The sequence below is a fragment of the Mesoplodon bidens genome (genome assembly GCF_964165515.1).
Source record: "Mesoplodon bidens genome assembly, chromosome: 15".
NCBI lineage: Eukaryota > Metazoa > Chordata > Mammalia > Artiodactyla > Ziphiidae > Mesoplodon > Mesoplodon bidens.
In genome coordinates, this window is record NC_138171.1 from 67535214 (window position 1) to 67561361 (window position 26148).

The 26148-nt window shown below is 56.2% G+C and overlaps 2 protein-coding genes across 2 annotated transcripts in view; one reads left to right on the top strand and one right to left on the bottom strand.

Annotated features, from left to right (window-relative positions):
• Nucleotides 1-8501, top strand: part of DSTN (destrin, actin depolymerizing factor) — a 37841-nt gene extending 29340 nt beyond the window's left edge. The window contains exons 2-4 of the mRNA XM_081257136.1: nucleotides 2159-2466; nucleotides 5011-5087; nucleotides 7323-8501. Of these exons, the coding sequence (XP_081113262.1) occupies nucleotides 2159-2466; nucleotides 5011-5087; nucleotides 7323-7432 (495 nt within the window). The 3' untranslated portion in view covers nucleotides 7433-8501. The remainder of the gene's footprint in view (nucleotides 1-2158; nucleotides 2467-5010; nucleotides 5088-7322) is intronic.
• A 3700-nt stretch (nucleotides 8502-12201) lies between these two features.
• RRBP1 (ribosome binding protein 1) overlaps nucleotides 12202-26148 on the bottom strand; it is a 59746-nt gene continuing 45799 nt past the window's right edge. The window contains exons 8-24 of the mRNA XM_081255317.1: nucleotides 25316-25454; nucleotides 23338-23507; nucleotides 23188-23222; nucleotides 20649-20739; nucleotides 19994-20086; nucleotides 18155-18247; nucleotides 17993-18073; nucleotides 17791-17880; nucleotides 17257-17349; nucleotides 16839-16910; nucleotides 16299-16394; nucleotides 15763-15846; nucleotides 14096-14203; nucleotides 13684-13767; nucleotides 13434-13532; nucleotides 12957-13100; nucleotides 12202-12757 (exon numbers count right to left, since the gene is read on the bottom strand). Of these exons, the coding sequence (XP_081111443.1) occupies nucleotides 12716-12757; nucleotides 12957-13100; nucleotides 13434-13532; nucleotides 13684-13767; nucleotides 14096-14203; nucleotides 15763-15846; nucleotides 16299-16394; nucleotides 16839-16910; nucleotides 17257-17349; nucleotides 17791-17880; nucleotides 17993-18073; nucleotides 18155-18247; nucleotides 19994-20086; nucleotides 20649-20739; nucleotides 23188-23222; nucleotides 23338-23507; nucleotides 25316-25454 (1614 nt within the window). The 3' untranslated portion in view covers nucleotides 12202-12715. The remainder of the gene's footprint in view (nucleotides 12758-12956; nucleotides 13101-13433; nucleotides 13533-13683; nucleotides 13768-14095; nucleotides 14204-15762; nucleotides 15847-16298; nucleotides 16395-16838; nucleotides 16911-17256; nucleotides 17350-17790; nucleotides 17881-17992; nucleotides 18074-18154; nucleotides 18248-19993; nucleotides 20087-20648; nucleotides 20740-23187; nucleotides 23223-23337; nucleotides 23508-25315; nucleotides 25455-26148) is intronic.

The following is a 26148-nucleotide window of genomic DNA, read 5'->3' on the forward strand; positions in this document are numbered from 1 at the left end:
GGCACGAACCCGTGTCCCCTGCATCGGCAGGCGGACTCCCACCCACTGCGCCACAAGGGAAGCCCCTTACATGCACTTTAAAGTAACAACTTATTGAGATATAATTCACATATCATAAAGTACAGTTCGCTGATTTTCAGTATGTTTCCAGAGTTTTGCATCCATCACCACTGTCAAATTCCAGAACATTCCATCACTCCAAAAAGATGCCCGTCCCATTAGTACTCACTCTGCATTCCCTCTCCCACTCGACACTGGAAACCACTAATCTGCTTCCTGTCCATGTATTTGACTGTTTTGAACATTTCAGGGAATAGACTTGTGAGCAATGTGGCCTCGTACGTCTGGGCCTTTACTTAGCATGGTGCTTTTCAAGGTTCATGTGTCGTGTAGCCGGTATCAGCACCTCATTCTGTTATGGCTGAATAATATTCCATTGTATGGATATGCCACATTTTGTTTATTCATCAGCTGATAAACATTGGGTTCTTTCTACTTTTTGGCGGTTAGAAATAATGCTGCTATGAACTTTCACGCACAGGTTTTTGTATGGACATACGTTTTCATTTCTCCTGTGTCTACACTGAGGAGTGGTGTTGCTGTGTGTTAACTCCATGTTTAATGTTTTGAGGAGCTGCAGGATGGTTTCCTGAAGCTGCTGCACCATTGTTGCAGTTCTTTCAGCAACGTTTAAGGGCCCTAGTTTCTCAACAGCCTCACCAACATTAGTTTCTGTCCACAGCCATCCTGGTGGGTGTGAAGTAGTTTTTCATTGTGGTGTTGATGTGCACTTACGTAATGACTAATGGTGTTGAGCGTTTTTTCCAAGTGCTTCTTGACCGTATTTTTAAAATCTTCTTTGGATAAATGTCTATTCAAATTGCTTGCCCATTTTTAAATTGGGTTGCCTTTTTTATTGTTGTTATAAGGTTTCTTTACATATTCTGGATACAAGTTTCTTATTGGATATACGATTTGCAAATATTTTTTCCTAGTGTGCAGGTTATTTTTTCATCTCACAGGCATTTATATTTAATCAAATGATGTGATGTTAATTTTGGTTATCATTAACATTTAGGCATTGTTTAGTATTTAAATTCTACTAAGTTTATAATTCTTGCTTCAGAAAAGCTAACATGCAAACCAAAGTAGTTAATGAAGCATAAAAAATTATAAAGTTAATGGAAATGGCACATTCCTTAAAGAAGATGAAAAGATCAAAAAGTGATTTTAGATCTTTGGTTATCAAGATCTTATGTAACCACTTCTTCATTTTGGAATAACAAGTATAACATGGTAAAAGGTTATTTTCTGTAGTCAGTATAATGCTAAAGTAAGCTATCCTCTTTGTTATAGCAGTAAATATTTATTTATTTTTAATCGAGATATAATCGACATATAACATTATGTAAGCTTAGGGTTTACAAGGTGTTGATTTTTGATTCATTTATATATTGCAATATGATTACCATCGTAGGTCGGCTAACACTTCTAATCTCATCACATAATTATCATTTCTTTTCTTGTGGCGGGAACGATTAAGATCTAGTTTCCTAGCAATCTCATTTATTCTAATTTTAATTTAAAACTTGGAGATTTTATCAATGAAATTTTACAGGTATGTGACTGATATGTTACTGGACATTAATCATATAATTTTGACATGTGAGTAGAACAAAGACCTTTCAATTGTTTTTATCAGTGAAGGATGTGCTGTAGGAGTGGAATTTTCCCAACCCAGCCACTCTGACCATCTATTATTTGTTATGAAAAGAATTTCGGGTATTATTGACACCCAAACTGGGCAGATGACTGCCCTAGTCAGGGCTCTGAGCAACCTGTATAAGAAGAAACTAATCCAGCACCCCAGGAAGCACTGTTTTCCAGGTTTCAGGGTTGGAGGAGCCACTGTAGCTGAATCTTCCCTTACTCCGGCATAATAGTGATGAATGGCTTAGATATGTAATCTTCTTAAAAGTTTAATGACTGAAATTAGCGTTTGCAGCTCAAATTTTCTAGTCTTCCTATTAGATGGTAAATATACCTTAAAAAATTGAAGTGTATGCCAGTCTGTAAACCAAAAGTTACGTAGTGTTTTGTATTTGGCATGGTAAAAACTGTAAGCCTCCTTATGATTTTTTTCCCCTTCTCATTCTAGGCCTCAGGAGTGCAAGTTGCTGATGAAGTATGTCGCATTTTTTATGACATGAAAGTTCGGAAGTGCTCCACACCAGAGGAAATCAAGAAAAGAAAGAAAGCTGTCATTTTTTGTCTCAGTGCAGACAAAAAGTGCATCATTGTAGAAGAAGGCAAAGAGATCTTGGTTGGAGATATCGGTGTAACCATAACTGATCCTTTCAAGCATTTTGTGGGAATGCTTCCTGAAAAAGATTGTCGCTATGCTTTGTATGATGCAAGCTTCGAAACAAAGGAATCCAGAAAAGAGGAGTTGATGTTTTTTTTGTGGTAAGCATTGTTAGAAATATTGAACCTTTGTAAATCTCAGAGTTAATCTCTTATTGTTAGTTTAGCACCTCACCAGATTCTTCTCCAACGCGCCCTGCCAGGAACCAGCCTCCCGCTTCACTTGTGCCTCTGTGGCTTGCTGCCTTTGAAGTTGGTGCTGGCGTGGCCTCCAGCTGGAATTTGCTCTGCATTCACACTGTCCAGTAGGGTAGCTGCTAGCCTCCTGGGGCTGTTGAAGTTAAAGTCTGAAGTTCAGTTTCTCAGTTGAATCACCAAATTTCAAATGCTCAGTAGCCACATGTGACTAGTGGCTCCTTTTTAGGTAGCACAGCACCTATAAAGAACATTTCCTTCACTGCAGAAAGCTCTATTTATTGGACAGCGTTGTTGTAAATAGTGAAACTGTGCTATGAAGTGATTTACATGGCCTTAAAAGGCTGTTTAAATTAGTGATTCTGGTCTTTTCAAGTAAGTTCATATTTGAGATTAAGCTTAATTTAGAAGTCACCCTATATTCGTCATTTAATTGTATTGTATGTAGTACATTCCTTGATATGGAACTCTTACACAGTGAGAATCTTCTTTGGCTTCCAAGGGGAAGGGGGAAGTGGTAACGGCCTCTGATGTGGGGGGGAGTGAGTGTCCTCTGGACTCTGTCCTGAGCCGGGCAAGGCAAGGAGGGGCTTAACTCTCAGCTGTGTGCCACCAACAACGTGGGACCATGGGGCTGGGAAGTCAAAAGAGTTCAGGTCTCAGGGAGTGTAACCCTAGGCCACGGCTCAGTCCCTTGCAGCCCTGGCTGCACCTGGTGAGGTCAGATGCGCGTATTGGGCGCTCACTGTGGAAGGAGCCTGGCAGCCACAGACACAAGTGCATAAAGATAGTAGTGAGACTTAAAACCAAGCATGTTGAATGAAGGTGCATTGTTTAAACTTTTATTTCTGCTACATGCCAGGCATTGTGTTAGGGCTGGGAAAATAGCTGTGAAAAAAACAGCTAAAGCCCTGGCTCTTCTGGGCTTTACTCTTGAGTGGCAGATGTGGCAGGTAAAGGTTTAAGCTTTTAAATTGGTTAATATTTCCGTCATTTGCACTATTTTTTATCCTGGATTTTTATCCTTTTTTTTTTTCCACTATGAAAATGATACATCCTTATTAAAGAACATTTGGAAAATAAAAGTAGAATGAAGAAGAGAAGATTCAGTGTTAGTGCAGTGTTTTATTTTTGCATTATTACTTTTTAAAAGAAAGATAAAACCTTATAGGAGTTTTCCATAACAGGCTCTGTTTAGGGCCCAGGGAACGGCTCTTACTTCAAGTATTTTGAAGAGCTGGTTAGAGTAAAATCAGAACAGCTAAAGCTTTTTTTGTCCCTGACCTATTTTGCATAAGAAAAGCACCCACTTAATTTTGTAGCTGGTGCATCTGAGGTCCTTGTTGTGGCTTTGCCTCCCTCCTTGCACCTCAGAGTTGTGAGGAATGTGCGCTGAGAGACCGAGAAACTGTCCTTCGCCTATCCCAAGAATAGACTCAGCCCGCTGTGTGGGCGGCAGACTAGGTGAGGGCCCCACCGGGCCACGGTGTTCGTGACCGTGGAACGTCCTGGAAATACGGCAGCTAAATGGAATCGTGGTGGTGTGGAGTGCAGGCAGGCCTGAGGTTTGGTGTATAGTGAGATGATGCCTTCGTAGACGTGCAGTTTGAGTAGATGAGATTTTTCTGTGCATTGTTAGTATTTCTCTTACTTTCAGCGTTGCAGGTAAAGAACATGGTAAAGCGTATGCTGTGCTTCCAGTATTCATTCAAGACGGGGAGGCGCTAAAAATTTTGTAAATATAAGATGATATTTATATGAACAATTAAGGCATAACGATTGCTGAATTGCCATTAAGCTTAGAAAAAGAAATCCTTGTGACATGTTTCATTATGTTAGACTGAGGTGGAAAACAAGCGCCTGAGGTCAGAATTTGCTGCTGGAACAGCCGTCAATGAAGGGACCGGGTGGGCAGGGCCAGTAAGGGGACTTGGACTTTATATGCGTTCTTTTCCAGAAAACAACCTGAAGCAAAAATTGCTAGCATTTCTTAATTCTGGGTGACAGATACTTGACTTACAGATTATTCTCTGTACTTTTCTGTATTTTGAAACTTTTCCACCAGAAAGTGTTTAAAAACCGCATACAAAGATGGTGGTTATTAGCCTGAACTCAAGCCTTTATTGATACAAATGAAAAACAGTTATTTTCAAGAAAACAGTTGGGTCATATACAGTGAATTATCCAGTGTTGTTTCTTTTATTCTAGCGCCATTAACTGATTTCTAATCATTGGTCCTCCACCTTTTTCCCACCTTGGTCAACCTGAGTTATTCGGTATACGCTCAGCCACCACGGTCCGAGGAGCGGAAATGGAAAAATTGTGTAGTTAGAGAAGCTCTCCCAGAAGATTCTGAGGACCCTCCCTGCCCACTGCTGCAGATGTTTAACAAGATGTAAATTGAACTTTCTCTAAACCACTGTTTTTCTTCTTTGGCGCTTCTGTATCTAGGGCTCCAGAACTAGCACCTCTGAAAAGTAAAATGATCTATGCGAGCTCCAAGGATGCGATCAAAAAGAAATTTCAAGGTAAGATCTAGTTGACTTCCAGGTATTCGGCGGTGTCGTGAGCCCTGGCATGGGGACCACCTTTTCTAAGAAGCACCTTACTCTCCTTGGAGGGCCCCAGCCACAGAGGAGGGCATCACTGCTTGTTTAGAGGAAAACCGTGGAGGCTGACCCGGCTCTCCGCACGTCTCTGCCTTGCGCAGGCCACCCTGGGCCGAAAGGCCTGTGTTCGGTATTCTGTCCCCTCGACGCTGTGTGTGTACTCCTGTTCCGTCTGGTGTGAAACTAGTTTGAGATGCTGTCAAGTTTCTCACGTAGCAGGTGGGGACCAAGTGGTCATTCTAAGTAATAAATTTGCTGTTGCCTCCGACTGTAGTTGACAGAACAAAGTTGCACAAAGGAAATGTTCATGAATGGGAAGGGCTGCTCTTGTCACTGGCTTTTCTTTGGAATGGTATGATTTTAGGTTATAGACTCATCTGTGTCCAAAGGAAAGTGGCCTCAGTCCTTGGGCTGGCCAGTTATATTTGACTTGCCGCTGGGTGATTGGGATCCCGATGAGATGGCCTGGACGCACGTGCCGTCTCCAGCCAGGAGGAGACGTTGGTATGATGGACAGAGCATGGGGCAATTGCCCTTAGCCCGCTGAGAGCTAAGCTTGTCGTCTGAGTGCTGTGTGACCTGCACGGGCCGGGTTCTCCCAGCTGTGAACGGGAGGCGCGCAGTAGAAGAGGTGACCCCCTACCTTCCTGCTGTGGCCGCTCCAGACAGCTGGGAGAGCCGCAGTCACAAGGGCTTGGCCTAGGGTCATTTTCATTTTGTTTGTTTTACTGTGACTGATTTTTATATTCTTGTAGTAGATCAGGTTTGCCCTAGGTTGTTTTACTTGGGAAAACAGTATTCTCGCTTCCTTTCCTGCGTCCTGCAGCCCTTGTCAGGCTCCTCGTGTGCTTGGTTTGGTGTCGGGCTTCCCCCTAGAAGTGTGTGCACTGGCCGGGGAACTGGTGTTTTGACGTGACCCCTTAGCTTCAGCACTGGCACAGGGCACCCCAGAGGGCGTCGGAGTGGATTCCTCCTCCTCGCTCTGTGGTGTGTTCCAGTAAAGGAGCTGCTCCGTGGACTTGATCTGCTGACCTGAAAGACCGTGTCCCTGGTGCCTTTTTTTTTTTTTTTTTTTTTGCGGTACGCGGGCCTCTCACTGTTGTGGCCTCTCCCGCTGTGGAGCACAGGCTCCGGACGCGCAGGCTCAGCGGCCATGGCTCACGGGCCCAGCCGCTCCGCGGCATGTGGGATCTTCCCGGACCGGGGCACGAACCCGTGTCGCCTGCATTGGCAGGCGGACTCTCAACCACTGCGCCACCAGGGAAGCCCCCTGGTGCCTTTTTTCCTGGTGAAACCATCGCTGGCTTTCTCCAGTCAGTCCTGAGTGGTCCAAAAGCTGACCTGCTGTGCTTTCAGCAGCTTAAGAAATGGTCTTAAAATTATGGAAAATCAGAAAATGCAGCTGTTTAAAAGAGAGCAGCTGTTTACAGAGAAGCTACTGTATATGATTCCATAATTGAGCTCCTTTTGTGCAGTGTGGTGTTGTAATTTTTATGAGGAGGCGATCAGTAAAACATTTTACATAGTCTTCGTTGTGATAGATTTCTTAGATGTACGGTGTGGTGCCGCTGGAGACCTGTTTTCTAGAGCAGAAGTGATTCCATTTGTAAGTGCTCTTACTCCTCAATTCAGTTGACTAAATCAATTATACTATCAAAACATCAAATTCATGTGTTTATTTCAAAAACCAAGAAAAATTATTCCTAGACCTGCTTTTTAACTTGTTGAAATACAGCGCATCTGTAGAAAAGCGTACGTGAATTACGGTTGTTTCCTGGTTTAATGACCAGCGCCCCGAAGCCTTCCTGGTGCCCCTCCTCACACCACTGCCCCTACTTCTTCCCCCCAGGGACACCAGTCCCCTGGCTCCTAACAGCATAAGGTAGCTCTGGCTGATTTTGTGTTATACGAGTGGAACCGTCTAGAGCATACGCTATTAAGTCTGGCTTCGTTTTGTCAGCATTAGTCTGTGAGTCATTCGTGATGACGCATGTGGTTACAGATTACTCGTCACTGTGTGGTATTCCGTGGTTTGTATATGCCACGGCTTTCCCACCCACCTTTGAACTGGTCTTTTAAAACAGTTTGATATCTTAGAGAAGTACGTAAGCTACTGCCATAATTCTAAATAGAATTGTTGTTTTTCCTCCCTAGGCATAAAACATGAATGTCAAGCAAATGGGCCAGAAGACCTCAATCGGGCTTGTATTGCTGAAAAGCTAGGTGGATCCTTAATTGTAGCTTTTGAAGGATGCCCTGTGTAGACCATCACTCGGTGCCACAAACTGAAAGCTTCCGTGTTTAATGTTATCCTTTTGCTATGTAAGTAAAGCTGATACGTTTAGGCCAGGGACTCGCTGAGGGGAGCTGTCTTGTCATTTGCTAGGGTGAACTATTCCATGCACTTGTGCAAATGGCCCTAAATAAATCTAAACTCTAAAGTTGTATTGGTGTGAAATTAAATTCTTACTGGCCAAATGCCTGTTTTGATTAGTTGACTTGTAAAGATTTTTGCTAAGCTCATGATGTTTAATAGTGCAGTTCACAGAACAGTCCAAGGCCACATGAAAAGAACTACTGCATCTTCACTAACCTCAGCAGTTACTTTGTTTCTTTTGCTTAGAGAATTGGTCATAATCTGGTTATAATTTTGGCCCAAATTCTTTTTTCTCTGTTGAGCTAAACTGAGTAATGGAAAATAATTCTCCTCACAACATGTAACAGCACTAATGTACTCACTAACTACGTAATAAGATTCCACCAGACGTGTGGAGACCGCTTAGAACCAGCACCGATCTTGCACAGCACTACTGTATGCGCGTAGTTGGCACACAGGAAGCGGCTCCTGCACCTGCAGCTGCTCGCTGGTCTAGGCGGGAGGCTGTTCTGAGAGTGACCTTGCATCTTGGAAATCTGGAGAATGTGCACCGTCTTGTAACAGCGGATTATAATGCAAATTCGGGCTCCAGTGTCATCCACTTTGTTGATGAAAATGGTGAGGTGGTGTATTGACAGACTGGGATACCGGGATGTCTTTAATTGTGTCTCCTTCAGAACTGTGTTGCTTCTGGTACAGTAAGGTTTGGAAGAACATGGTGTTTACTCTGGGGCCTGGGCAAGCTTCTTAATTTCCTAGAGTAGTTTGCTGACTGTCTGAAGCAGGGAGCAGCAGGTGTGACGGCCAACAGCCACGGGAAGCCACGCTGAGGACACCTGGGAGTGACTGCCTTTCACATCACAGGCGTAACACTGAACAACACAGAGATGCACAAACAGTGGAATTTAGAAGTAGCAGTACTGGCTTTATGTAATAAAGGAAGCATTTTTAATTTCTCTCTCGTGTAATTATTCATGGTTGAATTGGGGATAAAGGATTTTGCCTTCCATGTGTGGGGTTAGGTGTGGAGGTTTGGGTATTTCGGACAATTAGCGTTAAGGCCACAGCTCCCTCCTCCTCTGATTGAATGAAAAAGTTGGTATAAAAATTGGGAGTCTTTCTCTTATTCCAAATGTTTATCCAAATGCCAGGATTTTGTCTCCTCTCTGATTTATTTGGGAGCCAAAAAAGGATATGCTTTGATCAAAGTACTTCTTTCAAAATTATCTAGAAAATAGTGCTGGCTACTGGTTTACCGATAAGCTGCTTGTCATTCTTTCATCCTGAATTTGTTTTCTCTTCTGCAAAGCAGTGCTTTTAGTGAGTGTACATTAACAGGCCTCCGAGAAGCGCTGCGGGCCCAAGACTGCCCTTTTCAAGAATCAGCTTTGTAGGTAGAGCCAGGAGTCTAGAAGGAGGTCTTTTCTGTGGCTTCATCTTGTGATGTGTGGCCCCACCTGTATGAGTACCACCGCTCCTCCGTGCAGGTATGTCGGGGCAGGGGTGCTGCCGTGGGGAGGGTTTCGAGCACAGGGATGTGATGTGATGTAAACAGCTCCCAGCGCTCCGCTTGACTCCAGAAATTGGGAAATGCTAATAGTCACTTATATCTCTGCCTAGGGGAACTTTTGGATTCCTGAGGTTGGGGCCCAAGAATCCTGCTAACCAGCACTCCGGGTAATTCTGCTGCAAAATTAGGGCTTTGAGACCTCAGCTGACATTGGTGAGGAATAAAACCACAGGTATTGTCTGCTTTCAACACATTTACACTTTTATAAGTGTTAACACATTGCAGAAGTGTGTGTGGAAAGCTGACTTAGGGTTCATTTAAAGGGCTCTCTTTTGTTCCGAGGAAGAAGCAAATAAAGCCACTGCTAACAGAAGTTCAGAGCTTGACTGAAGTTTGTTACTCAGAGAATATTAATCTCTAAGAAAACTGAACACAGTGACTCAGTAAGATTAGGCTTAGTTGAGTGGTTTCCTTTTTTTTAGACCTCCTCAGAGTGCTGGCTGGTCCACACACAGACGTGCAGCTTCTGTTTCTTCACCAGTTTGTGCCCTTTGGACTATGAGAGCCTGGATATGCCCAAGGCAGACTCATCACTTTGTCATGACCTGGGGCACTTCTGAAACGTGCGAACAGTCTTTAGCCCAAGTTCCAGCCAGGCTGCAGCTGGAAGAAGGGTCACTGCATGGTTGGCTGGAGGGGCAGCAGGAGGGGGCTTACGGAGCTTGCAGCCAGTGCCTCAGTAGCCAATCCAGAGAGGTAAAGTAACTTGTCTAAGGTCACACAGCTCATGGGCGGCACAGCTGGACAGCTCAGGTCTCATTCTCTGGTCCTAAGCTATTCCCATCACACCCCTGGCGAGTTCTTCACTTCTAAAATCTGGAGTTCTGAGATTTTGTTCGATTTGGGGCGGGAAGGAAAACAACACTGTTCGTTTGGGTTTTGAGTCCTGTTGGCTCCAAACCTGCAGGAAGCTCAAAGAGAAGGCGTTTGTGGAGTGTCTGGTGGCTTCTAGGATCTTGTGTCTTCGCTGCCTGCAGGCCAGGCATCCCGGTGTTTGTGCATTTTATTGACCGTCATGCGGAGGTGACTGGAGGAAGCTAGTCCAGAAAGCCGCCACCAGCGTGACGGGGCTTCTGGGTCTGGAGGGGATGTTGATGGGCCTTGTGACCCTGAGCTTCAGGTCAACCCGGGAGCCTCTGCAGGGGGACTTTGGACCAGATGCGGTCAGAGCTCCCAGCTCTCCTGTCGGGGCCTGAGACACGGGCCGGGTCTGTGAGGGCAGCTGCCTGCCCCCCTCCCCAGCCTGAGGGTGGGACGTGGCCCAAGGACAGTGAGGCCCATGGGCTCCCTCTGCCGGCCAGCCGGGAGCCGCCGCCGCCGCTGCTGCTGCTGCTGGGCCTCAGGGCGGCGGGGGTGGGGGTGCTCACCCTGCCCTGGGCCGCCTCGTCCCTACAGGTGGACGCTGGGCCCCACCAGGCGGTCTGAGGACGGAGCCCAAAGGCAGCAGCTCCCCCAGGGTCTCCTGTGCCTTCCTTCCGGGAAGTGACCCATTCCTGTGCCTTCAGGGGGCTTCTGCCCAGCGTCAGGGTCCTCAGTTCTGCAGCTGGTGTGGTGAGGGAGGGGAGCTTAGTGGAAACGCAGGCTCCTGGGCCCACGGTGGCCACTCTGATGCCAGAGACCTGGTTTGGGGCACGAGGCTGGCCTGCTTCCCACCAGAAAACGGCCCCAAACCCCTACCCTTTCGTGAAGATCCCTGTGTGCCAGAAGGTGAGTTGTGAGTCGTGAGCCGGGCGTGGGCTCCATGCTCACAAACCTCCCCAGGCCTCCTGACCTTGGCTGGTGTAAGAGGCGGGCCTGAAGCCTGCCCAGCCTTTCACCAGGTGAGCCACTCTCACCTCTGCAGGGTTCTTTGCAGGATGCGGGAGGTTCCTCTCCTACAGGCACTGAAAGATGTCATGTGAGAACTGAGCCTGTGGGCAGGCCCATGGCCGGGTCAGGTGTCATCAGTCACTTCCGCTCGGGCTCCTGGCCAGACCTGTGTCCTGCGTCCCGCGGGCTCCCTCTGCACTTCCGCCCCCTGCAGAGTTCCAGGACAGGTATGACTGTCCCCCTCAGTGGCTCTCGGTGCCCTCCTGTCTAGACCCCTTGACTTCATGACCCGGCTACACAGGGTCCTCCCACTCACCCTGTGTGCCTCTGCACCACTGTCCCCTTGGCCTTGACCCCTCCTCCCTGACAACGCCTCTGTGCTGAACTCCAGCTTCCGCTCACATCTATGGGGAACCATCCCAGAATGTCCAGCACCCTGATCCCAACACAGGTGCAACATACAAGTGCCACACAGCAGGGCCAGGTGGCCCGTGTACCAAGTGCCCCTGAAAGCCAGGCCCAGGTCTTGGTTGTGCAGACTGAGATCAGCACTGCCCGGCCTCTGGCAGTGGCTCGCATGGGGCCTTGGGCAGCACCCTGATCTTTCCCTCCCCAAGGTGACAACCACCCCAGAGAGGAGTCAAACCCCCCACTGCGATGCACGGGATGCAGAGCTTCTCAAGCAGGTGGTGAGACCCCAGCACTCAGCTGCTTTCCCTGGGAGCACCCCCCCCTTCCATCTGGCTGTACCTGCGGTCTAAGTTCAGCCCATCAGCCCCTCTCCCAGGGTTATGGGCCCTGGAATTGAGCTAAAAGTACCAGCGAGACCCCCGGGGTTGCTCTGCTTCACCTTCTGTTCCTAGGTTGGTGCAGCTGCTCCTGCCACCCTGCCTCTAAATCCAGTTTTTTTTTGCTTGAGCTCCAGGTTCCTTACAAAGCCCCTGACACACCTCCTGACCAAAGATTCTGTGGGCCCCTCAGAACACAGTGGGTCCGAGGATCACCCCAAGTTCAGCTGCCTGCCCCCCGCCCTGGGCCAGCCCTCCTGCGGCGTGGATGCTTGCCCAGGTCCGTGTTCATTCCTGGGACTCACTTCACATGACAGCCTAGGCTGCCCACGGCCCTGCTAGGGAACCGCCTCGGTTCCTCAGAGTGGCGCCCACAGGGCATCTGGCCACCAGGTGTCACGGGCCCTGCTCCCTCATCCTGCCCAGTGGGCACGGCCCGGGTGAGGAAAGCGCGGGGGGGCCAGAAACCACACTCACTCTCTCCCGAAGTGCCGGGCGACACGCAGGTTTTAATGGCATCAACATCCAGGAGGTCACACATCAGTTGTGGCAACTTCTTCCAGGGGTGAGAACTGCTGCCTTGCTGCGCTGTGACCCTACAGTCTGCGCTGCAGCCTTCAGGACTCACCACCCGGACCGCCCATCGCCCGACCAACCCCACAAAAGACACAACAATTGCACTGATTGATTGACATACACACCCCAAGGTCCCGGCCCCCTAGCACACACCTGGGTCTGTCACACAGCTGCTGAGGGCTTTGGCGTCTGCTGGCCGGTGGTCCGGGGCCGGTCCTAGGGAATAGTGTTTATCGAATGTGACAAAGATTCTTTTACAAACTGGGGTCTGGAAGAGCTACTTCTGGTGCTAAGAGACTCTCGTCTCTATGGCTTCTCAGAGCTACCCAAGTTGGGCCCAGATAACGCTGTGTTGGTTTGTTTATTGGTCAGGAATGTGTAAGGCATTTTGGTAAGTTGAACAGTGACGTCTTTTTCTGCAGGAAGCTCAGACAGAGGTTCCCTCCTTCGAGCTGCTGCTGCCGGCCTCCTGTGAACAGAGGGCAGGGGAGGGGCAGGCTGGGCCTAGGGTCCTCGTCCCTACACCACCCTACCTACCACCTTCCACCTTGAGAGGCCCCTAGGGCTGGAGGAGGCGCCCGAGGGCTTGGTGGGGCGGAGGACAGCGTCCAGGCATCCCAGGGCGCCCAGCCCTGCCCAACCCCCGAGGGATGGCCGGCGGCACTCACTGGTCTGTCCAGCTGCTCCTGCAGCTTCTTCACCGTGTCTTTCTCCTTTGCCAGCTGCTCCTGGGTCGTCTTCAAAAGCTCTTGTAGTTTGGTGGCCGCGCGTCCCAGGTCACTGGTTAACTTCTTCTCCTTTTCTAGTCTCTCCTGCGGGTCAGAGTGTTGAAGGGGATCAGCCTTCACGTGACGCACAGCAGGAAGGCCACCTGGCTGCGCCCGTGGGGCCGAGGGTGTGAGGACGAGGCCTCCGGGTCACAGGGCTGTGCTTCAGGGTCGGGCACTGGTTGCTGAGCACCTGCCCTGTGGCCAGGGTGACGGAGCAGCTCAGTTTCAGTTCTACTTGATTTAAATCGTCACACTGACTGGTGGCCTCCAGCTGTGACACTGGAGACTTAGGGATCCCCCTGACCTCGCCAACCTCCAAATTAGGCTGGACGCTGCCCGAGGGGCCTCCGGGGGTGACAAGGGGGAACCTTGTACCTTGAGCCGCGTGGCCTCCTCCGCCTCTGAGGAGCCGAGGGCGCTGGTGCAGCGGAGCTTCTCCAACTCCCCCTGCAGACGACTCGACACGAGCTGAGCCTGGACGGGGCGGGGCGGCGGGTCAGGCCCCATGCGGACAGGAGGCGGGTGACGATGGCGCAGCGACACCCCCTGGGATGGGACGCGGCTCGACCCCCCCAGACCCGCCGCCCTGACACAGAGAAGCCCCGACAGCGCGGGGCAGCCTGACCTCCTCGAACTCGGCCGTTAGCTTCTGCCGCTGCATCTGCTCGTCCTCCGGGATGGCTTCCGTCCGCTCCAGCTGCATCTTCAGCTGCGTGCAAACACCGCAAATACGCTCGAACCTGGGGCGGACCCTCCTGGGCACCCAGGGCTCCAGGCCGCCCGAGACCTGGGGCCACATCTTCTGGCTGTGCCCAGGGCCCTCTGGGCAGCCGCCGCCCGAATCAGGGGTCTGGAGGGCAAGGGCCCCACCAGTGATGCCCCAGCCCCCCGCCCCCCTCCCACTCTGGCGTCCTGAGGAGTCAGGCGTCTGGGCAGTTGGGCCGGGAGCTGCGAGTGGCCAGAGCAGAGGCTGCTGTCCCTGCCCTCCAACACGGCGGTCAGTGACGGACACCTGGGGACGGGCTCACCACCCTAACCTCGATGGGGTCCTGCTCTGCTGAGGGGGCCTCTGAGGGGGCAGCCGGGGACCCGGCTACGTCACCATCTTCTACGTGGCTCTTCATTTCACTCAACTGCTGCCTGACCTGGAACAGGGAGGGTGGGTTTGTGCCTGATGTAGCTGGATGCACGCCCGTCTCGCACGCCCGCAGGAGGACGGCAGGTGTTCTCAGCAGCCAAAGCCCACGGGGGACCTGCTCTGACAACTGTGGCCTGTGTTGGCTCCCATGCAGGTTCCCTGGGGCAGGAGAGCTATAGCACCACGAGCCCTCACCCGAGCCAAACTGCGGCCAAGGGGCCGGGCCCGCAAGGGGCCCGGGCTGACCCCACATGCATGCTCCGTGGCAAGGCCAGCGGTACGGAGCCCCCAGCGCTGGAAGCCAGATGACCCCCAAAGGATGCGGTACGCACGGGGCTACGGAATCTGAAGAACGGCAGGCGGCCGGTGGGCTTGGTGCGGATACCGCCGCCTGCCTCCCGCTGCCCTCCTGGATGCGGTCCCCCATCAGGGCCTTTTGTGGGGTCCCCGATGAGCTGACACTCGTACCTCTTAAGGTCCCCTCACCCCTGAGCTCCACTGCCGGGGGCCCTAAGCCCCAGACCACTGAGCCTCAAATCTGAAGGGGCAGCAGTGTCACCCACAAAGCTTGGGTGAAGGCTCCCAGCGGAGATCTGGGGGGGCCTGACAGCCGCCCCATAAGGGGCGCCCCAAGTGTGTGGGGCCTGACCCTCCAAGTCCTTTCCTCCTGCCAACAGCCCCAAAGGTCAACACCAGACCGCAGAGGCCAGTGACGAGGAGAAACTCGGGGCGTGTCCTCTGCATGTGGCCCAGGCCCGGCTGGGACACGGCTTTGGAGAGTGGCCCTCAGACTCGGCACCTGCCCTCTGGGGCGATGGTCCCTGGTCAGGCCTGAACAACCGGAGGGGGCACCCGCGGAGCCAGAGCGTGTGCCCAGCAAGGGGGCTGCTAGGTGGATGCTGCTTTGGGAACGCCAGCCCCCCCGGACCAGACCTTGGGTCTCCTCGCAGAAAGCCAGACACATACGTTTTTCACACACACACACCCCGCTACCCCCGCCGGTGGCTCAGTGTTAACAGCCAACTCGTTATTTAATGCAAGACCGTGCAGATCACATGGACTGTGTCTGTGGCCTCATGGGCTGGTACTGGAACCAGTCCCCCCCGCCCCACAAGGCCAGGCTGACCTGGCCAAGGAGCGGGGACCAGAGACACATCAAGGCTGAAAACCGTAAGAACCAGAGGCCCCTGCGTGGCTGGGAGCTCCGCGCGGCTGTGGACAGGTCACCTGGTACCGCCCAGTGTGGAGCAGGCCGCCCCGCACACCGCAGATCTGACTGACCTGACCTGAGCCACCGCTGGGTGAGGAAGGACCCTAGTCCCAGAAGAAGGACCCTAGTCCCACAGAAGGCCACGGGGCATAAGGACCACCCCCCCCAGAGCTCCCAGTGCAGACCCGGAGCCCCGTGGTCCCAGCAGCCACAGGCCCAGTGTGCAGCATGGAGCAAACGTGTGAGGGGCCGTCCACACCGGGCCCAGCACAGACCGGCGCACGCCCCCTCTGACGGGACACAGAAACACACACACCCGACCCCAGGGCACACGCGGGCCGCACCAGTTCGCTCACCAGGGCAAGCTCGTCGCTTTGTTTCTGGGCTTCACTCTTGGCTGCATCCAGCTGAGACTGAGATTCTAATAAAAGCTGCCTCAACTTGGACAGAAAACAGACCCGGGTGGTGGGAGAAAAGAAGAGAGAGCCAGTTCCGGTGAGTCAGCACCTCACACCCAACCAAGCACATCCACATACGCCACCCGGAGAGCCTGCGGGGCGTGGGGGAGGGGTGGGTGCAGGCCCCCCGGGAGCTTCTGCTCTTTTTTGAAGACAGAGGAAGGATCGTGTTCAGTACACGCTAGTCTCAGGCCTTCACAAACGTTTGTGGATTGTCTTTTGCAAAGCGAGGCCAGAAGTCAGAGATCGAACCAGGATCGGGGGTGCCAGGCTTGTGCTCTCTGCTCCCCGAATCAGAAAGCACTGTCAGATTTAAACGCCTTCCCCACAGAGATGGTGTCTCCACACCGGGTAGAGAGATCCTCTCGCTGCCAGGCTGACCTGGCTGCCCCCTGCCCTGGCCCCACCAGGCCCACCCGCGCTGGGACACTCACCCCTGCCACCTCCGTGGCGTAGTTCTGGCACTCGGCGCTCGCAGCCGCCATGTGCTTCTCCAGCTCGGCCTCCAGATGTGACGTGTGCTCCCTCACCTGGACACGACACACATCAGGAGCCTCAAGCCGGCCAGCAGGACGGCCCGGGCCATGGGGACAGGGCGCTGGGGCCACCAGGCCCTGGGACAAGGGCTGAGAGGGGCCCTCGTGGCCTGAGGGCTACGAACCAACTGAGGCCAGGGAGGGGGTGCCCCCCAGGCCAAACACCTCCTGAAGAGGCACCCTGGGGCCGCACGTGTTCTCAGACCTCAGCAGCTTTTAGATTTACTTGCAAGGAGGGTGCAGAGTGCGGCGGGGCCACCCGGCAACCCTCCCACGGTTCATGAGGCCACGGCAGAAGCCATGGTGCACCGGGGCCCAGACACCCCGAGGTCGTAACGGCTCATTAAGGACAAGCAGGGACGCGCGGTCGGGGAAGGAAAGCTGCTAGAGGAGCCTCTGCAGCAGGACGGCAGCCCCCTGGACAGCGCCCGCACGCACCTGGTCGGCACTTTCAAGTTCCCCTTTCAGCTTCCCCACAGTCTCTTCGAGATGCTTCACCGTGACCCGCGACTACAGAGCAAGAAGGGGGAGCGCCGTCAAGCACGAGCCCCGGGGGTCCGTCCCGGGATGCACCCCACCACCCTGTGGTGCCCCCCCCACCCCCAGGTGTGACCAGCAGCCTCTTCCTTGGGAGTGGGGCTGGTCGGGGGGGGGGGTCTCCTTGAAACCATTCCTCAGCTGTCGGTCATTCCGCAATGACACTGTATGTGGCATCACCAAAACCCAGCAAACGTGACTCCCAAGTGACCCCGACAACCCCGTGGGCGTTCCCCCTGGATTGTATGGCATTCTGAGGGAGTGGAGTTTGGGTTCCGAGGGAAGGGGGGCCCTGGGGAGACTGGGGGCCGTCCCGTACCTTCTGGAGCTCCTCCTCCGTGGCGCTCACCCGGGCCTTCCACACCTGTTCCTCCTCCTCCACGCTCTTCTGCAGGGCTTTGAGCATGGCCTCCTGCGGGGACGGCACTGAGCAGGGCCTGGAGGCCCCCCCCCGCCACACACAAACCCGTGGCTCCCCCCAACCCCCTGCAACCACCCGGCTCGGATCCCAGTGCGGCCGGCGCACTGGGGAGGAGGGGGTACAGTTCCGGAGGGGGGCCCCCGGCCGGTGTGCAAACAAGGCTGTCAGGACTCTCGTCTCCGGTGGGTTTGCACCGGGTGGGCCTCAGCGGCCCAGGACGGGGGACCCAGGACCGGCCATCGCAGAGGGAGGCTGAGCGAGCGTGGCCCCTGGAGTCGCAGGAAAGCGGATTCAAGCCGAACGCTGCCCTATCCCTTCCCAGACTGGGGCCCAGACCTTTAACCTGAGCTCACACCCTTCACCGTTCAGCCAAAGAAACTGGGCCCAGAGAGGGGCAGTGACTCGCCCAAGGTCACAGAGCCCCGGCCTCACCGTCTCGGCCAGGATGCTGCGGTACTGGTCGCACTCGGCCTGAAGGCTGCTCTGCGTCTCCTCTGCCTCCCTCAGCTTGGCAGCCAGGTCCTGAGGGCGGAGGGCAGGACAGGGGCCTGCTGAGCCAAAACCCGATGGCCGGCTCCAGGCACCCTCCATCCCGCGGACAGGGCAGGGTGCGAGTGACAGCGGCCGCACTCACCGAGGGCTCCGTGTTCCCTGGTGGCTGCTTCAGCAGCTCTGGGCCTTTCTCTTTGAGCTCCTGCAGCCACTCGGCGTAATTCTGCGACAAAAACGTTCAAGGTCGGGCGGGACATGCCCCCTACTCGCACAGGGGTTCCCCGGGAGCTGCCTCCCCTCCTACCTGGTGGGTGGGGGCAGAGAGGCCCGGGAGCAGGGCCAGCAGGGCCTCCCTGGTCTGGGCCTCCGTCAGGCTGAGCTGCTTCTCGGACTCCTCCTGGGGGCAGGGCAGGTGGGGCATGAGGGTGGTCAGCCACGGAGCTTAGGGCAGCCCCGGGGGTTTCACCCCAGGACCATGCCCTCAGCCCTTCAGGGGAGGGACAAGGATCGGAGGAGACCAATGGTGGCTCCGTGGGGCCGGCTGGGCGGGGGTGTGTCTAACCTTAGCAGTCAAGTTCCAGCCACCCCACCCCAGGCCTGGACAACTTAAAACAAACTCAGCTCTCAGGAAGGGGGATGGCAGCACCCGCTACGGGACGTGCAGGTTCGCGGACACCTCCCAGCAGACACTCAGACTCAGGTTTTCTTTCTGAGCGTGTGCACATGGGGGGCGGGGAGCACAGAGAAGACGTGCGGCCACCAGGGTCAGGAGCTCCTGCAACCCTGGGGGCAGGAGGATCAGGGCTCCCACGTGCTGAGGGGATGAGGCAGGTCGGGGTCTCGGCTCTCCGAAAGCTCCTGGGCCCCCTGCTGCAGCCGCGCTGGCCAGAGCCCCCGCCATCCTCCCTGATGCTCCCACTCAACGCAAGAAAAAGGAGCCCAAGAAAAAGGGAAGGAGCCATAAGCAAAGGCAAGAAGGACTGCACTGTCCCTGGGGACAGATAACCCCTCCCCACACCCTGGGGGCAGCGGGGTGGTGCAGGAGATTTCTGGCTGAAAGTCCCATCTGGTCACCCGTCCCCAGCAGGCTGAGCCTGCTGCCTGCCCCTCAGGGCCCGAGACCTGGAGCAGCACTAGGAGCTCCCGGACTCGAGCCGGGAGTGAGGCTCTGTATTGTGATTTGGGGCCGGCGGGGGGATGGATGGCCGGCAGATGGATGCCCAGCCTGACCACAGCACCACATGCCTGGACGTGAGTCTCAGAAGCCGACCCTTCTCGCTCACCCGCTGATCCGTGGCCTGCTGTGGGCCCCCGACCTCGTGACCACCATTCAGGTGCCCGGGTCATGGGCGTCCAAACAAGGGCCGAGGACCCAGAGGCCAGCTCCCTGTCTTTATCTGGCTGTGTGACCACAAAGAAGTCAGGTGACACCTCTGGTCACAGCTTCTGCCTTTGCCACAGAAAGGCCAGACAGGCGCCCTGGTCACTTCTGGGGAGTCTAAGTGTAGCTCCACACGGCTCCCCAGCTCCGCCTCTCGGAGGCCTCATCTGACACACCCTCAGGCTTCCTGGGGGGCTTGTGAAAGTTGCCGCAAAGCTCATGATAATAGGACAGACATTAATTCTGCATTGGGGTGGGGGAGAGAAAGGGAGGGCAGGCCTGGCCAAAGCTGGTGGTGAGGCCCCGCCTGCTCGTGCTGCAGCTGCAGACCATGTCCCGGCCAGGGCCCTGGACACTGACCCACCTGAGCTCCCCCGACCTGGGCCTGAGTGCTTGCTACTAAAGACTGTCCTTCCCCCAAAGCTCAATCACAGAGCCCCTGGGCCAGGACCGCAGGGGGCCTGAGAAAGCAGACAAACACCAGGGGAGAATAACATGAGCAAGTCCATGAACAGACCCATCTCGGGGCCCCCATGGCCTCCGAGGGCAAAAGGCCCAGCTGAGAAGCAGGAGACAAGGGCTCACCGCTCCCCGCATCTCGGGGAGAAATGCGCAGCGGGAGGGCAGGAGGGCGGGCAGGAGTATGCAGCGGCCAGGCCCTGGGTGGACTTCTGAGACGCCCTGAGGCTGGGGCTGCCCTGAACGCAGTCTGTGTGGTCTGCTGAGCTGCTAGACCGAGGCGAGCCCGAGGCCGACGCTGACCTTGGCCTGGGTCAGGGACCGCAGCTTCTCCTCGCAGCCCCTCTCGGCCGAGGCCAGAGCCTCCATCGCCTTCCAGTTCTTCTCTCGGAGGTCCTGGGAGGAGAAGGGAGACGGTCAGCAGCCAGGCTGGTCTCCGCCGGGTGGGCGAGCCCTCTCCGACCCATCTCTGGACTTCACAGGCCACTCCGGGCAGCACTGGAGCCAGGCTGCTCTCGGGTGGCTGGGGCCCCCGGGCGCCTTTCAGGGAGACTCATCTGCGGGCAGCGGGGATCTGCCGGCTCTTCAGTGGGAAGAGGGTCCACCACCAAACGGCCGGCTCTGGCCCAGCCAGGCCCAGGGAGGCACGGCGTGTGCGTGCGTGCGTGCGTGTGTGTGCGCGTGTGTGCGTGTGTGCGCATGTGTTGGGGGTGGGGTCTGGGGGCACAGCCCGGGTTGGGGGGATGCAGCCGAGGCTCCCATGCGCCCACCGCAGAGGAGGCGCCCTACAGCGCCCTCCTCACGCCAGGTGACCACATGACCAAGGTGACCACGTGACCAAGCCGACCCAGTGGGAGTCAGGACCCCCGAGCCCCCCCACGGGGAGCAGCCGGAAGGGACAAGGAGAGGCCCCGAGCCCCCTCCCCATCCACACGGCAGGCGGCCCCTCGACACTCACGTTGTTCTTCACTTTCTGCTGCTCAACTGCCTCCTTGAGCTCCGTGGCCTCCTTCTCCAGACACCACACCTGCGACTCCAGCTCCATGAGGCTGAGGGGGGATGTCGGCGTCACTGCCGGGCTCCAAGGGCCCGCGGCCGCCATAGGCCCCGTCTCGGGGCCCCTTCCTCTGCCCCGGAACACCAGTGGGGCCTGGGGCTGCAGTCAGTCCCCTCCCCAAGCCGGCACAGGCTTCAGGGGAGCCTCAGCAGCCACCGTGGCCCCTCCTCTGAGGGCTGGGGGCCCAGAGGCCAGCGGAGTCCCACTTGGTGACACTGGCTGCAGGGACGGCAGCGGGCAGAGCTGCCACAACGGCCAGCGCGGGGACGCGCCCCGGACAGTCAGGTTTTCAGATGCTCTTTCTTCTGGTGAACTGAGCCTGGCCCCACTCTGTCCCGCAGCACGCGTCGGCTGGCCCTTCCCTGCGGCCACAGCTGCCCTCGAGACTGGGCTGGGCCTCCTCGGAGGACGCCGGGGCCGGAGGCTCGGGTGGCACCGTGGCCTGCACGCCCATCAAGTGCATCCCTGCTCTTGGCGCTGGGACCGTCCTGTGTCCAAAACCTAACTCTGCTGAGACCCGAAGGCTCCCCCTCAGTCCCGCGCCCGGGCTCCAGGGAATGAGCCCGAGACGACCCCAGATGCGTGCAGCTGGCAGGCCGGGAGGGCCATCTTTTCACATTTCTCTCCGGACTCTAGGCCCTGCGGCTCCGTCCACCCCATCACCCGGAAAGCGAGGGGTGGACGCTCTGGAACTTCTCTGGCTGTTCTGAGGAAGACGCTTCAAATGGACACTTAATACGTCACCTTCTGCGTTAAGATTTAGGACAGGGAAGCCCCGGGGTCGCATAAAAGCTGACATCCAGAAGCCGCCAACGCCGACTTGAAGCAGCACAACAGGGCCCCTCTGGGAGCAGGAGGAAGCCCGTCTGAGGGTGCCCCCGGGGGGGACACGTTCGTATTTCTCACCGTGGGCCGGCAGTACACCACGCTAAGGAGGAGCATGAGGACCAAACAACCTCAGCGAGGCTGTGCGTGCTGCCCGCCCTGACGCCCCCGAGCACCATCTCATTTTCGTTCTAAGTACCGGTTGCACGTGGCCTTGAAGACGGCTGTCGACTTCTTAGATGTTGGTTTCAGGCCACAGAACCTGACCCCACCCTCAAAGCTCCACTGGGACCCCTCGCAGCTTCTCCTCAAGCCGCCGGCATTCTGCACCACCAGCGCTGGCCCCCTGCACACCCCTGCAAGAGCATCCCCAAAGGCACGAGGCCCCGAGGAAGAAGGCACAGCAGGCCGGCGGCAAGGACACGCTGACAGTCACCCCCCTTGGTAGCTACTGACCGAGTTCCAGAACATCTGGGGCTGGATCACTCATCTCCACCCCAGAACACGATGGCCTGGCCTAGACACAACTTCCAGATAAACAGTCTGAGAAGGAAATTTTTAAAAACCCTAATTCTGCCAAACATCTACATGATGCAAAAAGCTAGAATCAACCCTGCTTGCAACATGACTTAGGTAACTAATAATTAGCTATGCCGTCCAAGAATCTGATCGTAAAATATAAGGAGCAAAACGCTAAACAAACACACCCTCTCTACCCTGGCAAGTACCATGAGAAACAAAGTTTGCCCAAAGCTTTCTGGAAAGGTGCATGGAGAGGGTTTGCTTCTGAGTCTCCAGCAAGGTGCTTTGGGGCCTCCGTGAGGCCGGCTTCCTTTCCCAAACCCGAGCCGAACGCCACGGAACATGGGCCGTGGCCTGGGGAAGCGCTGGGGAGGGGACTCACTGGCAGCAACAGCCGGAACAAGGGAGGTTGGTCAGTGCACAACCCGGGACATGACCGACCACTGGCACGCTTCATCCCACGTGGCTGCCCTGGAGACCCCCAGCCACGGCAGCCAGGACCACCCCCCAAGCTCATGGGCATCTGCTGAGGGACACACACCCGGAGCCAACGGTCCTAGGACTTCCAGGCCCCTGGCTTGAGGAGCCCACCGGATCTTAGCAACAACAAACACACAGTCCGAGCAGGCCTGGGGCTGGGCCACTGAAGTTACCCAGCATCAACCCTGTGACCTGATCAGCTGTGAACCACACCGCATCCCAGATCCCTGCAAAAGCCCGGGCAGCCTCCCGGGTTCTCCACTCTGGGCACATAACCACTTTCCCGTTTGGGTTACGACTTCAGCCCCTAAACTCCCTCACCCTGTGGATGTGGAGAGAACACCCTGACCAGCTGGTCCTTCCTGGGGAGAGAAGGATGGATGGATGCATAGATGGACGGATGGACAGCAAGAGGCCCATCCCCCTGCCGAGGCGCAGCCACTCTCCCCACAGCCTCGCTCCTCGAGGCAGGAGCTCCCTGCAAGGTGCCCTCTTCCCTGCCCAGCCTGTCCTGGTCCTCGAGGTCACTGGAGGGATGGGGAAAGGCAGGGCCTCTCAGAGGGCTCCTCCCTAGGACCCCCGCACCCAGGCCACGGCCCCTGCCTCCTCTTACCGGGCCTGCTGCTGGTCGGCCTCCTCTCGGCTGGCCTGGAACGAGAGACAGAGCCCTGCGGTCACCACGAGACCACCTCGCATGACAAGTCATCAGGGCAGGGCCCCTGTGGGGTGGGTGGGGGCACCCCCAGGAGGAGATGCAGCTGACCTGGGCGTCCCGGGCCTGGCTTGCCTCCAGCAGGGCCTCGATGGAGCGGATCCTCTCCGTGAGCTGTGAGTTTTGCGCCCTGGCCTCGTCCAGCTGCCCGTGGACACTGCTCAGCTCCTCGCACCTGCTCCTCACCTCAGCCTCGGAGGACTGCAGCTTGCCGTGCAGCTCTGCGGGGAGGGAGGCCGGCGGGTAGCAGGGTGTGGGGAAGGCCCGCACAGGCACCCCATGCTGCCCAGTGCACGCCCGCGGGCTTCCAGGCTCTCCCCTGACCCCTGGGTGCCCCGTTAGCTGGTGGAGAAAGTCACAGCCTGGCTTCCTTCTCAAGGCCTCACTAGGGTAGAACAGAACGCCCCCGGATCACTCAGGAAAAGATGGAAAACTGAATGGGCTCCTGTTGTAGTTTCTAAAGCCTTGCTCTCTGGGAGATGGGCTCACGTCACTGAGACCAGGGCCAGGGGGGCGCCTCAGCGTGTCCTCCCTCGGTGACCGCCGCTAAGCCCCACCACGGCTCTGAAAGTCCTCCACGTGTGTCTGACTCTGAACGGCGGCCCGGGTCTCCTCCCCGAGCCCGGGCTCAGACGCCGGCCACATCCACACGCAGCTCTGCTCAGGCCTCCTGGTCCCCTCGCTGTGGCTGTTCTGCTTTCCTGTGCCCCTGCCTCTCACTCATCTACCAGGCCTGTGGATCCAACGTCCATTGCCTGCCGAATCCACCAGCGCCTCCGTGGCTCCCTGGGCCTGGCCCAGGTGCCTTTGGTCCGACAACTGCAAGGCCCCATCCCTGGTCCCCACCCGGAGCCAGAGCATCCAGAAGTGCAGATGGGATCCCGCCAGCCCTGCCCACGCTCCCAGCCCCCTCATCACTCCACACGGCCCCTGAACTCTTCAAAGGAGGGTCACCCGGCCCTGCCCGTCTACCCCACACTAGCCACTGCCTTCTTCTCCAGTCTCGCTTGCTGACCTGCGTCTGTTTCTTGTACAGGCCAAGTTCAAGTTCACTCCCATTCTCAGGGGCCCCTTCGCGGTGTCTGTGAGGCTGGCCTCTTCCCATCGTCCAGACCTTGGGCTTAAACACCCCCTTCTCCCCAGAGAGGCCTCCCCTGACCACTCAAAGCCACACCTGGCCCATCATAGCAGGAGTCAGCAAACTAGGCCCTTGGGCCAACCCAGCCCACCACCTGTTCTTGAAAATAAAGCTTTATTGGCACGCAGCCAGGCCTGTCTGTTTAGGGTGGCTTTGGCACTGGGGCAGCAGAGCTGAGCAGTTGTGACAAACACCGTTTGGCCTACAAAGCCAAAAGGATTTACTGCCTGGCCCTTCACAGACACAGCTTGCCGTTTCTAGGACCTGCTCTCGGTCACGCTGCCTACTTGAAGTCTGTCGACATGGATCCATCTACTGTGCCCGTCTCTCCTGCTGGAACACGGCCCCAAGCCCGCTGCTTCACTCCCGGCCAAGCCCCGGGCACCCACAGGGGTGCTCAGCCCCCAGCAGTGGCTCCAGAAGTACTGGTGAGCCCTCACCGGCACGGTCTGCCCTGCTTCTCTAGGCGCCCTTGGTGCCCTGGGTTTCGTCACCACCTCCCGTTTGAGAAGGTGACTTGTGAGCACACGGGGACCATAAGCCCACCTTCCAAATCTGGCTGGCCTCTAGGCCTGACTGGGTTGGAAGAGAAGGCCGGCAGCAGCCCCAGGAGCATCACAGCTCCAGGTGGGCCCCACAGCAAGTGAGGCCGAAGCGGCAGCATCTTCCACCTCGAGCCCGCCCCCGTATCCCGCCCCACAGGCTACGCCCCACCCCATATCCCGCCCCCACAGGCCACACCCCCACAGGCCCCGCCCCCCACGTCCAGTCCTCCGCAGCCCAGGCCTGACCCCGGGCACCCCCGGCGCGTCCCCTGACGGGTGGGGAGTCAGGGGTCCCGGCTGCCCTCGCCCCCCGCCACCACGGAGCCGGCCCCTACGCCGCCCTCACCAGCCATCTGCTGCTGCTGCTCCCGGGCCTTCTCGGCGTCCGCCCGGAGGCTGGCGTGGCTGGTCTGCGAGCGGCACAGCTCCCGGCTGACCTCATCCAGGCGCTTCTGCAGGGCCTCCTCGCTCTCCTTGTGAGACGCCTGGGGGCCGGCAGAGGGAGGAGGGCCGGGAGGACGCGGCAGGAGGTGGGCCCTCAGCCGGCTCTGCCGTCTAGAGTTCCTCACACCCTGCCATCCTGTGCCGGTGACTTATATAAGCCTCCTGGATTTCCAGGTCAGTTCACCTGCTAGAAAAGGCCAAGAGGCCACCCTGGACCCTGAAGAGCGGGTTCCTGGGGAAGAGGCCTCAGGTGAAGGCAGGACAGTCCCAGAAAGGCAAAGGCCCATTTTCACCTGAGTGTGGCACAGGGAGAGGCTTCCTACAAGCTAAACATCCAGCCTGAGCTGGAGATTTCCCGAGGGGGCCTGGTAAAGGTCATATGGTTGTTAAGCAGTTCTGGGCAAGGCATCCATGTGTGTCAGTGTGGTTAATCCCCAGCCACCCCAAGACACAGGTACCACCACCACACCCACATTACAGGTGGGGAAACTGCGGCTCTGAAATCCGGGCCTCACGATCAATTCCACGGGGACTCTGTGACCTCAGAGGGAGGAGATGCTCGCGGCCTGGGGCTTCCTGGCTACAGTGATGGTGACAACCCGGGCGCCACAGTGAAGGCTCCAGCCCCAGAAGCACCAGGACCACCCGACAGCCTTCAGAACATAACCACCAGGCCCTCCCCAGGGGCTCTGATCTCACTGCTCAGGGTGGACCTACTTTACACTAAATTATCCA